Source organism: Hemiscyllium ocellatum, chromosome 6, assembly GCF_020745735.1.
Source record: "Hemiscyllium ocellatum isolate sHemOce1 chromosome 6, sHemOce1.pat.X.cur, whole genome shotgun sequence".
Classification (NCBI taxonomy): Eukaryota; Metazoa; Chordata; class Chondrichthyes; order Orectolobiformes; family Hemiscylliidae; genus Hemiscyllium; species Hemiscyllium ocellatum.
The window spans coordinates 78557003-78570184 of NC_083406.1; the positions used below are offsets into that span (position 1 = coordinate 78557003).

General features: G+C 38.6%; 1 protein-coding gene across 1 annotated transcript in view; it reads left to right on the top strand.

Annotated features, from left to right (window-relative positions):
* The window catches only part of LOC132816452 (cullin-5), an 80561-nt gene that overhangs the window by 62264 nt on the left and 5115 nt on the right, over nucleotides 1-13182 (top strand). The window contains exons 16-18 of the mRNA XM_060826055.1: nucleotides 1556-1717; nucleotides 5972-6090; nucleotides 11257-11380. Coding sequence (XP_060682038.1) covers nucleotides 1556-1717; nucleotides 5972-6090; nucleotides 11257-11380 — 405 coding nt within the window. The remainder of the gene's footprint in view (nucleotides 1-1555; nucleotides 1718-5971; nucleotides 6091-11256; nucleotides 11381-13182) is intronic.

The window sequence follows — 13182 nt, forward strand, 5'->3', positions numbered from 1 at the left end:
ATCTTTTATAATCACCTGCAACAATTTATCCACAACAGAAGTCAGACTCACAGGACCCACGCTTTCTCCTCACAAGGTTGCTCGCTTCTTAAGCAAAGGTACAACATTACCCACCCTCCAGTGATCAGGCCCCTCACCCCTAGTTATAGATGATGCCAATATTTCTGCAAGGGATTTCATAATTTCCTCTCTTCCTTCCCACAATGTTCTGGGATGCATTAAATCAGGTCCTGGAGATTTATCCACCTTCTTATATTTTCTCAGATCTCCTGAACTTCCTCTTCTGTAATGTGAACTGTTTTTAAAACAAAGTTTATTTCTCTGCCTTCCTTAGTCTCCATTTCTTTCTCCACAGTAAAAACTGACGAAGTTTTCATTCAATATCTCTCCAATCTCGTGGGGTTTTCAAATGCAACATGATCTAGACAGTATCCAGGTTTGGGCTGACATGTGGCAAGTCACAATCACGCCACACAATGACCACCTCCAGTAGGAGATAATGTAACCACCGCCCCTTGACATTCAATGGTGTTAACGTCACTGAATCCTCCACTGTCAACATCCTAGGGTTATCATTGACCAGAAACTGAACTGGACTTGCCATATAAATACAGTGACTACAAAGCAGGTCAGAAACCAGGATTACTGTTGCAAGTAACTCACTGTCTGACTGTCCAAAGCCTGACTACCATCCATAAGTCAGGACTCTAATGGAATACTCCCCACTTTGCTGGATGGATGGAGCTCCAACAATACTCAACAAGGTTGACACCATCCAGGACAAAACAGCCCACTTGATTAACTCTGCTTCCACTTCCTCACCACTAATGATCAGCAACAGCAGTGTGTGCCAGCTGCAAGGTGCATTGTGGAAATTCACCAGAGATCCTTAGACAGCACCTTGTAAAAACTCATGACCACTACCATCGAGAAGGACAAGAACAGCAGATATATGGGAACACCACCATCTTCAAGTTCCCCTCCAAGCTACTTACCATCCTGACTTTGAAATATATTGCCATCCCCTCATGGTCCCTGAGTCAAAATCATAAAAATCCCTCCCTAATGGTGTTGTGAGCACTTAGACTACAGTGGTTTAAGAAGGCAGCTTAGCCAGCCAGTGATGCCCATGTCCCATGACTAATTTGAAGGAATACTGTACCTGATGCAATCAAAAATGTCAAACAGGAAAGACTGGACAAAACAACCTCTAGGAGTTTTCCAATGAACCTTTACTATTTTGACATTTTATACAAACTTTATCTGTTGTTCATATTTTAATCAGAGTGTAGATGATTAGTGTTGTAATAGTCTAGTTGGTTATTGTTGACTGTAAACCAGTAATGTCATGAAATTTTCCTAGGAAGCTAAATTTGCATGCAAGATTTTTAAAAATTACAAAAATTGTTCAATATCATGCAACTTGTCTTTATTATTACCATATCAATTTAATTTATCTTGTCTATAATTAGAATAGCTGGAATACGCAGTCTTTTTCTGCTGAAGTATAATGGAATAATTTCCACATCTTCACACCTCCCCCTCCCCAAAACAGATAACTTTTAAAAATGAAGTTGGCCAGTACGATTTAGAGGTTACCACATTTCAGCTGGCAGTACTGTTTGCCTGGAACCAAAGACCGAGAGAAAAGATTAGTTTTGAAAATCTAAAATTAGCAACTGAGTTACCAGATGCAGAACTTAGGAGGACATTATGGGTAAGTTATTTGCTTTCACAATTACTTTCTCCTGCACTTCTTTCTTCTCTATATCATTGATTCCTTTTACATTTAAAGGTGTAGGTAATGTAGAAGTTTGATGACAACAATGACTTAGACTTCTGTAACATGTTATTTCATATTTTAAAAATGTTGTATAAATGTGGGTGGGTAAACATGAGGATAATGAAGGTGATCATATACTTTAGAGCTTAGCTTAGGTGAAGGATTTTAAAAGAGGATAAGGAGATGTTTTATGGTGAAAATTCCAAAGAATGGGACCTAAACAGTTAAAATGAAACCACCAAAAAGCACAGAAAAGGGAGGGTTGACTGAGGTGGGTACAGAGAAGAGAGGCACTACGCAAGAGAATGTGGTCAAAGGATTGGGGATTTGGACCTTTAAGGCTCACAGATGTTACAGATCTAGGGGAAAAATTAATTGTGGGAGAGCCAAACTCATTAGGTTGAGAACGGACCTTTGCCCAATAGATTGCCAGGCAAAATTGTAAAGAAATAAAGGGATGGCCTTTAAAGAGTGGATGGTTCAGGTAAGGCCAATGTGCTTTGACAAGAGCTGGAAAGGTAGGTCCAACAAATTCAGGGCTCCTTAAATGACAAAAAAAACTTGGACAGGAGAATGGAGCAGTAAACTGATATGTATGACAATGAGACTAAGTATTCAGACAGAAGTGAAAAAACAACAAATCAGAAGGAAGGAGAGACTGATGGCCCACATAAAGGGGAGTTCAAAAGTCATCTATATGCATATAAATAGTACAAAGGAGGTATGCGGACAGCTGTAGATCTAGAAGGTGATCTTGTAGTGCATCTCAGCTATGTCCCTCTCCTACAAGCATAATACATTAAATTGTTTGATACCAAGGAAGAAGATCTATGCGTGCCATAGTATAGTTGATACAGTGGTTGCAGTAAAAATGAAGAGGAAGCATTAGAAAAGGTAGTTGAACTTGAAGTTGATAAGTCACCAGGATTGAACGAGATTAATCCAAGGACATTGAAGAAAGTAAGGGTGGAAATAGCAAAGGGATTGGTCATAAATTTCCAATCCTCCTGGTGCCAGAGAATTGGAGAATTGCAGATGTTATATCCTGTTGTAAAGGAAGAGTGTAAGGATAAAGTCAGGAACCACAAGTCAATCATGCTCCTGGTACTGGGAAAGGTTTTAGAAACATTTGGGGACAAGATTAACAGTAATTTGGATAAATGCAGATTAATTAAGGAAAATCAGCAAAGCTTTATTGAAGGAAAGTTTAATTAAATTATGTGAGTATTTTGCTATGGTGATAAAAGTTATGAAAGTTAATTAGTTTGAAGATAACATAGTTAACAGGTAGCACATGGAATTTAATGCAGATGAGTATGAAATTGTTTGTTGTTAGGAAGAGCGAGGCAGTATAAAATAAAATGTACAAATCAAGCAGAAATGCTACCCGATTTGAGTATTTCTGAAGCAGAGAACCTGGAATTGTGTGAAAAAATTACTGAAGGTAGTAGGGCAGGTTAAGAAAGCAGTTACTAAAGCAGATGGGATTCTGGGATTTATAAATGAGGGAATAAAATGCAAAAGAAAGGAAGCTATGATAAATTTGTATGAAACATTGGTTCAACCTCACTTGAAGAATATTGTCCAATTCTGGGCATTTTGCTTCAGAGACATTGTGAAGGATGCAATAAAGGTTTGCATGAATGGTTCAAGAGATGAGGAAGCTCAATTATGTTGATAGGCTAAGAAGCTAGGACTATGCCTTTTGGAGTAGAGAAGGTTGAGAAGAGATTTAATGATAATATTCAAAATTATGAGTACGTGTACAAAGTAGAGTCATAGCGATGCAGAGCACAGAAATAGACCCTTCAGTCCAACGCACCCCTGCCAACTAGATATCCTAACCTAATCTAGTCCCATTTGCCAGCACTTAGCCTATATCCCTCTAAACCCTTTCTATTTATATACCCATCCGGATCCCTTTTAAATGCTGTAATTATCCCTGCCTCCACCACTTCCTCTGGCAGCTCATTCCATACGCGCACCACCCTCTGCATGAAAAAGTTGACCCTTAGGTCCTTTTTAAATCTTACTCCTGTCACTCTAAACCTATGCCCTCTAGTTCTGGACTCCCTCACCCTAGGGAAAAGACTTTGTCTATTTATCCTATCCATGCTCCTCATGATTTTATAATCTTCTATAAGTCACCCCTCAGTCTCCAACACACCAGGAAAAACAGCCCCAGCCTATTCAGCCTCTCCCTATAACTGAAATCCACCACCTGTGAATTTTGTCTGAACACTTTCAAGTTTAACAACATCCTTCTGATAGGAGGGAACCAGAATCACACATACTATTCCAAAAGTGGCCAAGTCAATATCCTGTACGGCCACAACATGACCTCCCAACTCCTATACTCAATGCTCTGACCAATAAAGGAAAGCATACCAAATGCTGCCTTCACTATCTTATTTAGGTGTTACTCTACTTTCAAGGAACTATGAACCTCTTTGTTCTGCAACACTCCCAAGGACCTTATCATTAAGTGTATAAATCCTGCCCTAATTTGCCTTTCCAAATGAGTGATTTTGCTGTTAATAAAGATAGTAGTATTATTTGAGCTATCCTTCTTACTAGCTGCATGTATTGTTAGAAAACTGTAAACTTGTATTTTTTTGGACTGCAGTTCTGATGAAAGGTCATTAACCTGAATTGTTAATTTTTTTTCTGTCTCTGCAGATGCTGCCTGCTCTGCTGAATTGTTCCAGCATTTTCTCTTTTTCTTTCCAGATTTCCGGTTTCCATATTTTGCTTTTATTTTGAGCTCTGTTACTTTTTCTAGCTAATGATTGCCCCTCAATGACAGCATTTATAAGCATGAAGTCATCATCTGTGATTGTTTATTTTAACCAACTTGTGTGAAATTGGTATGACACACCTCGGGAGTAGTTGTGACTTGAACCTGGACCTCCTGGCCCAGAGGAACCTCTATGCCACTCAATCTCATATCCATGTATTAGTTGGTGACAACTAGTTCAACCTCTCCACTGCCTACTTTAATATTGCAGCTAACGCTGATGTCTGGTTGTTTTACATAATTATAGATAAATAGTGCAGAACTTTTTGAGTTCCATCCAACCAAAATCATCCTGGAACTCTGTGAGCTATGATGTCAAAGTAGGCGATGGAGAGGTTGAGGCAATTTTCATTAGAGAGAAGAAGCTTGAGAGGTGACTTAATTGAGACATATAAGACAATCAGAGGGTTAGATAGGGTAGATAGTGAGAACGTTTTTCCTCAGATGGTGATGGCTAGCACGAGGGGACATAGCTTTAAATTGAGGTATGGTAGACATAGGACAGATGACAAAGGTAGTATCCTTACTCAGAGCACTAAAGACGTGGAGTGCCATGCCTGCAACAGTAGTAAACTCACCAACTTTAAGAGCATTTAAAAGGTCTTGGATAGACACATGGATGAAAATAGAATAATGTAGGTTGGATGGGCTTCAGATTTGTTCCACAGGTTGGCACAACATCGAGGGCTGAAAGGACTGTACTGTGTTGTAATTTTCTATGTTCTATGTAACTCAGGGCCCTAAGCCCCCAAATGACCACCTACCTAACACTGTCAACTCATATTGTTCTAAGTCATACACAACTCAGCTTTATTGTCCAATAATAAGCCTTGCTTCTCTGTTAATTATGTTTTCTCAATCCCAATGCATTGAATTTAAGAAGTAAAATAAAATGGAAAATCTTCATATGCTAGGTATATGAAATAAGGATGGAAGGTGTTGAAAATGTACAGCAGAATAATTTAGCTTTTGTCAAGAGAAAATATAAGTTTTGATACGTCATATACCTAAGCCTCCCCTCTGTCTTCACAAGTGCTGAGTGATTGCAGTTTTCTTTCTGCAATGTTTTATATTGAAATCAAAGTCTGTGCCTTGCCCATCCTACTACTGTATTTTTCCTAGTTCCAGTGTCTTCTAATTGGTGTCTCTTCCATCTCTTCACCTTCAGTACTTTTAATATCTTGTTTCCATGCTTTGGAACTCTCTGCTTAAAACTCTCCCCAGCTATAGAAGGCTCTATTTAATAGTCACATCCTTGACCATGCAGTTCCTACAGGTTTTTAACCTCTACGGAACTAGGTGCTAACCACATGCAAGGTTCTTTTTGTCATCTTATCCAATAAATGAAATTGAGACCATTAATTTTGCTATTTCTGTTTTTGTTCCAAAAGTCACTTGTAGCTTTTCCAAAATTGAAACGTCAGGTTTTACTCCATGAACCTCAGGTCAGCTCACCCAAAGACTTTACAGAAGGCACTCTTTTCTCAGTCAACCAGGACTTTTCTTTAATGTAAGTAATAAGAGACGTTTATCAAATTTGTTTATTTTTAGAAATTAGACTGGTAATTTCCTTTTAACTTCAATTTTCTAAGCAGCTTTTTTTTCCCCATTGTATGCTGCTATCTGATTTCTCATTCAGCCCCTCAGAACTATCAGAAATGAATTGGAGTACTGAAGATTTTTTTTGTTGCATCCGCAATGAGATTACATATTAAAGTATTAATCATTTGAGACTTCAAAGATTGTAAACAGAAAAACCAATGCAGAATACAGGCTGTAATGTCCTTTCAGGCAAAAGGATGTTAATCCAACTTGATGAATGTGTGAAAATTAAAGTGGCTTCCAGGGAACTAACTTTGTGAGTTTAGCCATATGCTATTTGTATTTTTATTTTGGAAGAGAACAAGAGGAAAAGAAAATTTAGAAACAATTTAAACAGATTAGTTTGGGCCTTTTATTTAACAATATTCAACAGACATGGGACATATTTAAAGACAATAAATGGTCGTCTTGCCAGCAATGCTCACATCCCATGAACTAATAAACTAAAAATGCAGAATGCTAGTACATTTATGCTGAGGCGAAATATACAATTCATTAGCATCCTGAAGTGAAATCAAAAGGTGACTTTGAATATCATTTCGGAAGGAAGTTGAAGTGATTCCCTAAAATAAATATGAATGTATGTTGAAAGGGAAGGTAAAGGTCAATTTGGTAAACAGCATACCTGCAGATGCAAATTACAAATGGTAAGAAATTATTCAGCCTCTAAACACAAGGGCTGTCAGAATAGTGAGGGTCTTAAAGTTATTTATGGTGTCACTGAACAGAGTTTTCTATCTATTGCTCAGTCTGAACTCTATTCCCAGCTGTCCTGCGACAATCAATGCCCAGTTAAGCTGCCTGAGTCCTTCAAATATTGCTTCATTGATTACTATAAGCATTTTGAGGGAAAACTAATAACTTGTCTGGTTTTCATGTATAGTGTCAATGCATGGTAGTGTTGCTATGCCTCAAGGTCAACACATTTTATACCTACAAGCCTAGCAAAGAATCTCAATAAGCGCAAACTATGTTGACAAAATATGTGCTATTTCTTTCTTTCATTTTCATTAGGCCAACCACTAACTGTGAGCATGCAGTCCTGCTCAAAAGGAACTTGCAAAGCATTTGTTAGACTTGTTTAAGAGTAATATGCAGCTTAGTGGAGTTGTATACATACAGATTAATCTGTATGATAGCTGTGAATATATAGGTTGCCCAAGATGCACATAAGTGATCTTAAAGAGTCAGTTTTATAACCGCATGGAAAAGGCCCTTTGGCCCATTATGTACATGCTACTCGACAAGCATCTATCTATTTTAATCCCATTTTCTGGCATTTTGCTCATAGTCCTGTGCACTGTCCCATTTCAAATGCTCATCTAAATGCTTCTGAAAAATCATAAGACATAGCAGCAGAAATGACACCATTCAGCCCATCGAGTCTGCTCCAGCAGCATGGTGGTTCAGTGGTTAGCACTGCTGCCTGACAGCGCCAGGGACCTAGGTTCAATTCAAGCCTCAGGCAACTGTGTGTTTGGAGTTTGCACATTTTCCCCATGTCTACGCTGGTTTCCTCTCACAGTCCAAAGATGTGCAAGGTAGGTGAATTAGCAATGCTAAGTTGCCCATAGTGTTCAGGGATGTGTAGGTTAGGTGCATTAGTCATCTGAAATTTAGTGTAATCGGGTAGGGGACTGGGTCTGGGTGGGTTACTCTTTGGAGGGTTGGTGTGGACTTGTTGGGCCAAATGGCCTGTTTGCACACTGTAGGGGATTATATAATTTACTCATAGCTTATAGACCTAGACCCGATCACTGGCCACTAAAATGAACTACCGGAACTGGCAACCAGAAGCAGCAGAAACAGAACCAAATGAATTCCAGAAAACACAGTACAGCGGTGCTTCACAGGAGGCTCCACAGCACTGAAGATGTCACCTAGACAGGGGACGAGACATCTGCAAATCAACTTCCCATCTCAGCGAACATACCTACAACCACGATTACCTTGAGAGAATCCTGGACCAGAACTTGCAAGTCTCTTTGCACTTCAGACTTCTGAATTTTCTCCCCATTAGGAAATAGTCAATACCTCTATTCTTCCTACCAAGATGCATGACCTCACACTTTCCCACATTGTACTTCATCTGCCACTACTTTGCCCATTCTTCCAACCTACCCAAATCCTTCTGCAGCCTCCCCACTGCCTCAATGCTACCTGTCCCTCTACCTATCTTTGTATCATCTGCAAGCTTAGCCAGAATGCTATCAGTTCCAACTTCTAAATCGTTAATCTATAAAGCGAAAAGTTGTGGTCCCAACATTGAGCCTTGTGGAACACCACTTGTCACTGCAAAGGACCCTTTTATCCCCACTCTCTGCTTTCTGCCAGACAGCCAAGCTTCTATCCATGCTAGCACATTACTTCTAATACCATGGCCCCTTATTCAGCAGCCTCCTTTGCGGCTCCTTGCCAAAGGCCGCCTTGAAGTCCAGATAGATAATATGCATTGGTTCTCCTTGGTATAGTTTGCTTGTAACTTCCTCAAAGAATTATAACAGATTTGTCAGGCATGATCTACCCTTGATGAAACCATGCTTACTCTGTCCTATTTACCAAACACTTCCAAGTATTCAGATATCTCATCCTTCATGATGGATTCCAGGATCTTACTCATGAAGAAGGTTAGGCTAATTGGTCTGTAATCATGAGAGTTCCATCCTCTAGCACCCTTTTAAGCAGTGAATTCCTGATAACAACCATCCTCTGGGTGAAATAATTTTTCCTTAAATCCTGTCTAAACCTGCTGTTTCTAATCTTAAAATTGTGTCCATAGTTATTAAGGGGGAAAGAATTGCCTCCGTTTATCCTGTCTTTGCCCCTCATGATTTTGTAAACCTCAATGAGATCCTTCCTCATTCCTCTGTGCTCTCAAGGAAACGACCGCAGCCTATCTCATCTCTCTCAGCGAATTACTGCAACCCCAGTGATGTACCTCTGCTGTCTCTATTGCAATCGTATCCTTCCTACAAACTGGTGACCAGAACTGCATATGGTACATCAACTATGGCCTAACTAATGTTTTATACAGATCCATCATAATTCCTTGCTCTTGTATTCAATGCCTTGTATTCTCTTTAGGTTCTATGTTAGCTATGACTAATTTAAAGAATTGGATAAATTGAGGTTTATAAGATCATGAGGGACATAGATAAGGGTCTTTTTCCCGACGGTGGGGGAGTTCAAAATAAGGGGGTATACTTTTAAGGTGACAGGAGAAAATTTTAAAAAGGACATGAGGGGCAACTTTTTTTACACAGAGGAAGTTGTAGATGCAGGTGCAGTTACAACATTTAAGAGATATTTGAATAAGTGTATGAATAGGAAAGATTTAGAGGGATATGGACCAAACGCAGGCAAGTGGCACTAATTTAGTTTGGGAACATAGTCAGCATGGAATAGTTGGACTAAACGGTCTGTTTTTCTGTTCTGACTCTGATTCTATAAATGAACAGTGAATTGACAGACACTTCTGAGTAGATTTCATACATTCCTGTTGCCTTCATCTTCACAATTACTAAACATTGATAGCAATGTCATGTCCATGTATTTGTGCCACTTAAGGAAGCCACAGATCCCTGTGCCATTTCACTAAACCATGGAATTCCAGATGTTCCACCATTGTCTTGATCCAAATTTATTGAATATCATGTGGTTGAGTTCACCTTTAATGATCCCAGTTGTTGGTAAGGGTATCGTTTTCCATCCTGAAAAGTGTCCTAGATTATAATGGAAGAGTGAGGTGTTTCTGATATTTGAGCAACAGGTCAAGCTAGCCCTGACAAAGGTAAGTGTGGAGGGGAACTTAGGAAGTTTAGGAAGAAATAGTATGCTTCCCATAGTGAGGTCTTCAGTTTCCATGAAGTTTTGCGTTTGGTTAACTGTATATTTTCACTACTTTTAAGGGTTGAAAACATGATGTCTTCATTCTCGTGTAAAACATTGGCAAAACCATAATTCAAGAATCCTTAGGTGCAACTAATTTTTGATGATCCTTGTTTATAATACTTGAGACAAAATCCTAGTCTCCTCTTCTACATTCTGTATTAATAAAGACCAATTCTAGGCAGATAAATAATTTTCTAACCACTGAAGTTGTTATAACAGAATTTTGAATTTTTAAACAGCCGCGAATGTTTTCCCAATTCAATGCATATTTGATGCATTAAAGCAATGAAAAAGCCAAGCCAAACAAATCTCATGTTACTCAAAGTTAAGGAATTCATTGAAATTCACTCACTCAAAATATGAAACATTTTCAAATATAAATCTGCAATAAATGTGCAAACAGAACAAGGTGCAGTGTGTGAAGGTGGAACTAAAAGTACAATTTTCTTCGATGTACTTGTGTGAGCCATTTTGAGATTTCACATTTTAGGATCTCTTTACAGTTATGTTTTATTTTCTTGCGGCTAATCACTTTTGCAAAACTTGCCATACCACATGCTTTTATGTTCTGTAACACATTCTTCTCCTCAATGTTACTGGATTTTCCTGACTTCTGCAGCAAACAAAATCGAAAGCTTATAATCATGGCTTCTCACAGGAAGGAGGTTTCAGTGTGTTGGCCCCCACAAGGGCTAATCCATTAACAAAGTTTCAGTTGTCTACTGTCAAGAGTTTCCCTGTTGTCATTTGATATAGGTAGGAGGGTTTCTGTTTTCTTTTTTGCAAAATGAGTTTTAGATTTAAGTTTGTATTTCAGCAATACTTCTGGTAAAGAAGTCTCATTCCCAGAGACTTTGAAGGTCACATGGTGAGCTACACATTCTGGATGTAAATTTCAATGTTTAGGTAATATCTTTGTATTAACCTTTTTTAATAGTTATTAAAATTATGATAGACAGTTTTATTCATGTTAGTCCTTGATAGTCCTTTGTTAATTATTTTTGAGCTTGTCTAGTTTCAAAGCTAGTAATTTTGGTACCTATTTTAAAGTTTCTCAGCTCATTTTTTACCTGTTCCCTTTCAAACCTGAGTCCAAGGCTTTTCAATTACTTTGAGGTTTAAAAATGAGTAGACTGTATTTTATATCATGACAATATTCAATGCATGCATGTAATTCTTCTAGCAAGAACAGCAAAGTTCAGAAGAGGGGAAAAATTAATTTAATTGGAAGATTACAGCTAACTACAGAAAGAATGAGAGAAGAAGAAAATGAAGGAATAGTCCAGCTGAGAATATTACGCACGCAGGTATAGTTTAAAGTATATAAATATGAGCTTTCTAAAATTAACATTTGTTGTGATTAACATTTTAAATTTGTTAACATTAGAATGTTGAAATGTATAGGATAATTTTATGCCTTTACATTTGGAGTAGATGCCTTTGTCCATTAGCAGTATACAGTGGACCTGATTTTACAATGAGTAGCAATGTGAGATTGCACTTCTAACAGAAGATTCTGATCACTGATCTGTCAGAAATGAAAAGTCTTTCTTCCGTTCTGACAGTTGTTTTGTAGAGCAGAACTGTCAGAGGAAGGAAAACCAATGCCCCTTTTCACAAATCAGTTGCTGTCAAATAATAAGTACATAAGGGAAATGAAAGGTTAGGGTGGAAGGAGAGTAAGCAGTTAGGCTCTAAGGTTGGTAAAGGGGGTCAACTCCCAGGCCGAATAAAGTGGCACTGGCTCCACAGCAGGGTAAAGGAGAAGTGGGATCCATTCACCGTTCCCTGTAAACTTTCGAGCTGCTGCGCAGATGTCCAGTAGCTTCCAGAAATGGAAACTGTGCATCAGTATGCCAATCAGTTTGGGTGGAGATTTCCATTGGCTGCACAGATTAGGGAGAATGTTGGTGGGTTACGGTCACATAGTGTCTGGAGCTGATGAGATGGTCGATCAGGTCCCAGAGGTGTCAGGTTAAGATCTAAAGGGTGTAAGTGGCCTGGGGAGGTTTAGTTGGGAGAAAGTTTGTTTTGGGTGAATTGCGAAAAATGGCTGTAACATTTTTGGTGGTTGAATAACTTAGCAGTATTCTCTTTTTCAGGGTTCAAATATAAAGGATAATTTGAGCAAGTCTTAGAACTGCCTGTTCCATAGGGTACAGTGCCAGGAAGGTGGGGGTTGACAGATTTACGTACTAGCCAATCAAGTACATCAAAATTATTATCACATGCTATTTCCATAACCCTTGATGTTGTTTGTCACCACAACCCTATCAATTTCTGTCTTGAATATGTTCAATGATTGAGTTTTCTGTAATAAAGAATTCCTAAGATTCACCACTGTCTGAGCAAAGTGATTCCTCCTCTTCTGTCTTAAATAGCCTGCCCCTTATCCTGAGATTATGTCACTAGTTTTAGATTAACTAACTAGGGGGATCATTTCAGTTTTATGCCCTGTAATAAGTTAGTATCCTTCAATGATCTCTTATTCTTCCAAATCTGGAGTAAGCAGACTGATTCTGCTCAAAGAAAAACACAATCCTACCACATCAGGGATTAATCTAATGAACCCTGATTGCTTTCCCTCTGTCAAATGTATTCCTCCTTTAGTAAGGAGACCAAAAATCTATGGAAAACTCAGTTAAGGTCTCACCAAGGCCCTATGCAATTGCAGCAAGACATCTTTACTCCTGTATTCAAATCCACCTGTGATGAAGGCCAGCATATTTGCCTTCCTAATTGCTTGCTGTACCTTTATGCTAACTTTTATGACCGTCTGACACTTGCACTTCTCAACCCCTCACCATTTAACAAACATTCTACGTTTTTCATACAAAAGGGAGTAATTTTAAACTTGTTTGACTTATATTTTATCTGCCATGTTCTAGCATATGCGCTTATCTAATTCCTGTTGAAGCCTCCTGGTATCATCCTCTGCTCAAGTTCCCTGCCGGTTTGGCATCATTACATAAGCATTAGGTTAAGAAGAATACATTAGTTACCAAAAAGCTGTTCTAAAGAAGTGGCACTCCAAGGGACCTCTGTGCTCATTAAATATGAAGGAATGAGCAGCTTCAGAATGTGTCTTATATATTGAAAAAATTTGCAG